The sequence below is a fragment of the Arachis duranensis genome, chromosome 10, assembly GCF_000817695.3.
Source record: "Arachis duranensis cultivar V14167 chromosome 10, aradu.V14167.gnm2.J7QH, whole genome shotgun sequence".
In the NCBI taxonomy this organism is placed as follows: Eukaryota; Viridiplantae; Streptophyta; class Magnoliopsida; order Fabales; family Fabaceae; genus Arachis; species Arachis duranensis.
The window spans coordinates 22,394,824-22,398,919 of record NC_029781.3 but is presented as its reverse complement, the minus strand read 5'-3'; the positions used below and the strand labels follow the sequence as shown (position 1 = coordinate 22,398,919).

General features: G+C 43.0%; 2 protein-coding genes across 2 annotated transcripts; both read right to left on the bottom strand.

Moving 5' to 3' along the window:
- Nucleotides 1–1,646: 1,646 nt before the first annotated feature.
- Nucleotides 1,647–2,429, bottom strand: LOC107469457 (uncharacterized). Its single transcript, XM_016088829.1, has one exon. The coding sequence runs from the start codon at nucleotides 2,427–2,429 to the stop codon at nucleotides 1,647–1,649; it is 783 nt and encodes a 260-aa protein (XP_015944315.1).
- Nucleotides 2,430–2,549: 120 nt separating this feature from the next.
- LOC107469456 (uncharacterized) lies at nucleotides 2,550–3,504 on the bottom strand. Its single transcript, XM_016088828.1, has 2 exons — nucleotides 3,157–3,504; nucleotides 2,550–3,104 (listed from the first exon to the last, which is right to left on the bottom strand). The coding sequence occupies exons 1-2, from the start codon at nucleotides 3,502–3,504 to the stop codon at nucleotides 2,550–2,552; spliced, it is 903 nt and encodes a 300-aa protein (XP_015944314.1).
- Nucleotides 3,505–4,096: the final 592 nt, after the last annotated feature.

Sequence of the window (4,096 nt, the reverse complement as noted above, 5' to 3'; positions counted from 1 at the left end):
TTGTCATATTATTATGTGATGTGATTATCTTACATAAACACCCAAAATAAACCATCAATGAGCAACCTAAATAGAAATATATATTGGAATAAAGAATTTATCACATATCCATATTAGTAACAAATTTTATAAATACTATAAATATCAAACTTTATAAAAAATACAATCAAATTTGAATTACACTCATAATTATCAAACTTATTCAAAATAATATAATTAAATTAGGTTATATTTATAAGGCAAGTTAATACCATTTTATCTCATTTTTTGAAAGAAAAAATTATATGAGACCATACCATTTTTTCCACTCAATTTTCACTCTTTATCTAAATAACAATAAAAAAAGGGAAAAAAACATATATAAACCAAGGGAGCAAAAAAATAACACAAATCAGCCAAATTGAAAATTGTTTCACGAATCAGCCAAAGTACATTACTATGTAATTCGAACTAGCTTGGTTCGAACTACAATAACAAATAAATCGAACAAGTTGGTTCGAACTACAACTAGCATAAATCGAACTAGCTAGGTTCGAATTACACAGGTGAACCACTCCCCAAGTAATTCGAACCAAGCTGGTTCAAATTACAGTGAAATTGCATCAAAAAGTAATTCGAACCAAGTTGGTTCGAATTACTCACAATTTCTGCTACTAGCATAGTTTCTGTTACTAGCATAGTTTCTGCCTAATGTCTTAATTTAACTCGTAGAGTTTGTTACTTCGATGTGCATTCAAAATACATTTCGTTTAAAACTCCAGAAACAAAACATATTCATCAATTATGATCCCATTGACAGTACATCACACTAATAAGTAACAAATTTTATCATTTACCAACTACAAGTAAGAAAACCGAAAATACTGGAATCTAAACGCGAAATTGAAATAAAAAAAGTACGAAAGCTAGCAATACACCTAATCATGTCCCTGTGTGTGCTCTGCTCCTCGGAGCTGTGGGCAACTCCGACGTGTATGGACGGGCTGCCGACAAAGCCCACATCTCTTTGGCCGGTTCGGGTCTGCCTCATCCATATTGGTCCATATCCGAGTGGACCTCGGACGATCCTCTCTCGCACGCCTCTTATTCGGGTCTGGGATGACAGTCGGCCTGTCATATGGTGGCCAGAAACCCTCCGAAATGGGAGGTGTGAAACCCATCCGATACACACTGAAGACCGAACTAAGACGATACACCTGGTGGACGTAAGGCTCCCATGTAAGCCGTGAGTAGGCACAGCATGTCAGTGCGTGGGGACACGGAAAATGAAGTGCCTGGAAGTATCCGCAGTCACATGTCTAAGATGCAAGAGAGACTCTGTAGCTACCCAGTGAAAAAGAACCAGTAGGACTCGTCTCTGCGACGGTGAACTCAGAGTTATCCCTGTCATACAAAATCACCGTGAAGCACCTAGCCGTCTTCAATTTGGCCTCTATACACTTCACCAAGTGCTGACTAAATTATTGTCCGGTTCCCTGCTGTGCCTCAGCCTCTCTCCCTTTGCGAACAAATAATTCGGCCAACCTTCCATATGTTGCCTTCACTAGCGAGCACACAGGTAGGTTTCTGACACCCTTAAGGATTGAGTTCACACACTCAGAGATATTCGTCGTCATGTGTCTGAATCTACGCCCCTCATCACAATGCTATGTCCACAATGAATACGCAATCCGGTTCACCCATTCACACATCGTCGGGTCTTCAGACCTCAGAATATCAAACCAGTAATGAAACTCGACCTCGGTCTTAGCGTACGCTGCATTCACAAGTAGCCTCTTTGCGTCATTTCCCTTGAAGGTTAGGGCAAAATTTGCCGCTACATGTCGAATGCAGAATGCCCGGTATGCAGACGGAGGTAACCATCCTCCGTCAGGAGCCTCAAGCGCGGCCTTAATGCCGTTATGCCTGTCCGATATAACCAGCAGACCCGATTGCGGTGTCACATGCTTACGCAGGTGGGAGAGAAAGAAGGTCCACGACTCAGCATTCTCACCCTCGACTAATGCGAATGCCATAGGGAGTATGTTGGAGTTCCCGTCCTGTGCAATAGCGACAAGCAACGTTCCCCCATACTTGCCATAGAGATGGGTGCTGTCAATACTAATTAGGGGCTTGCAATGACAGAATGTCTCGATACATGGTGGAAACGTCCAGAATAGTCTGTGAAAATAAGCTTGAGACTCGTCCAGCTGTCCACCAACACGAACAGGACTCGTCCTAAGGACTGCAACAGTACCAGGCATCGTCAACTGGACTCCTAACACCCACCTTGGAAGCTCGTTGTACAACTCATCCCAGTCACCATAGATGAGGGCAACAACCTTCTGCTTGGCCAACCAGACCCTCCTATACGTCGGCCTAAAACCAAAGTGTGCAACGGTGGCATTTAGGAGCACCTTGATGCTGACGGATGCATCAGCCCTAACCATTGGCATAATGAATGCCGATATCACATGGTAATCCAAACTCCTGTGGTCACTGGAGATGGAGGTAGCGAGACACGTATGCGGAGACTCAGGCGAATCAACCAGGTTCACCCATTCCCGAACTCAGAACACTTGCCCACAAACCGGCGATAGTTCAAACTCCATGACCTTGTACTGTACCCCTCGACGGATGCTATATGTCTTCACACTTAACAAGGCCTCATCTTTATCCTGAAATTGCTGACCAACCTGAAATTCTGTCAGACCTGCAGACCCTTTGCCATCTCTAGCGCCAAATCCAGCCAGTTGCCCAGGAACCCCCTCCTGCCTCATGGCATCCAAGTCCAAAGAGGAAAAATATGGAGGGTACTGCTGTGTGCTAGAGCTAGAATTACCGCCCGCCCCAGCAGGCTCACTTGCTCCGACATCATCGCCACTGTCATCAGCAATCATATCCGGCTCGACATCATCGTCATCTAGATCATCCAAAAATCCATCTCCAACCCTAGCCGGTGCAGCACACTGTAAAGAGGTTCGCGGAAATTCCCCTGTTCCGACCTCGTCGCCTACACTGCCGTTGAGATCAACAGCGAACGAAGGGGAGGCAACAGGTTGGACGGGTGGCTCGTACGCAGGGACGGAGGAAGAAGCAACAGCTAGGTCTGGAGCTAGAACCGGCTACCGTGGCTAAAGTGGTGGTATGCCGGTTCAAACCCCCCGAGCTGGATACCACGTCAACCAACTTTGCCAACAGTTCTGGTGTCCTCACCTCTGGAAACTGCCGGCGACAATGAAACATGACCTGCAAGTCCTCATCACTCCCGATCGTAAAACAATCATACTTAACAATTTCCTGGAGCACCGTGATTGGAATGCGATAGAAAAACTTCTTAACCCATTTCACACCTTCTAGACCAAGTTTCAGCAGTACAGAGCTAATAAGGTCCTCATACCTCATCGTAGGCCTGATGATCATACGCAGAGGATCCTTATCAGTGAACTTCACACCGGAACGAGTTTTTTTCTTAATGGATCCTCTGTGGTGAACCAACACTACGAAACTCTCCTCAGTAGCCATCTTACCCCTCTAGTGAGAGCAACTTACGTTCACACCATATATATACATGTCTGGTCCTAACTAATTCGAACCAGACTGCTACGAATTATTAATTACTAATTCGAACCAACTTGGTTTGAATTACTTTGGGAATCTTACACTATATAATTCAAACTCATCTAGTTCGAATTATGTAGGTTTTGAGTTCAAACCAACCTGGTTCGAATTATTGTGAATTTTGCTGAGTAATTCGAGCTGATTCAGTTCGATTTATATACAAATGCAATTCGAACTAAGCTAGTTCGAATTGTATAAAGAAATGCTTTGGTTGATTGATGAATCAATTTTTAACTTGGCGGATTCACGTAATATCTGCCCACCGTTGACTTATATATGTTTTTTACCCTAAAAAAATTCACTTTTTCACTCTTTTTCTTTTCTCACATTTTCCCCTTATTTCCCCTCATCTTTCATAAAAGTGCGATAAAAAATCAGAGCGAAGTTTAATTTCTCGCAATTAGAGCGAAGTTCAATTTCTAAATAGACCTCATTTTAATTTCTTTTAAATCCGTCATTCACCAAAAAAAAAAAAAAAAGAAAAAATTCACTTGGT

What these genes read in the sequence shown, in the direction of transcription:
- LOC107469456 (XM_016088828.1), bottom strand. Translation starts at nt 3,504, where the DNA reads ATGGCTACTGAGGAGAGTTTCGTAGTGTTGGTTCACCACAGAGGATCC. An exon ending in TGGCAAAGTTGGTTGACGTG is followed by an intron (nt 3,105 to 3,156) that starts GTATCCAGCTCG and finishes TAGCCACGGTAG; the next exon opens with CCGGTTCTAGCTCCAGACCT.
- LOC107469457 (XM_016088829.1), bottom strand. Translation starts at nt 2,429, where the DNA reads ATGGTTAGGGCTGATGCATCCGTCAGCATCAAGGTGCTCCTAAATGCC.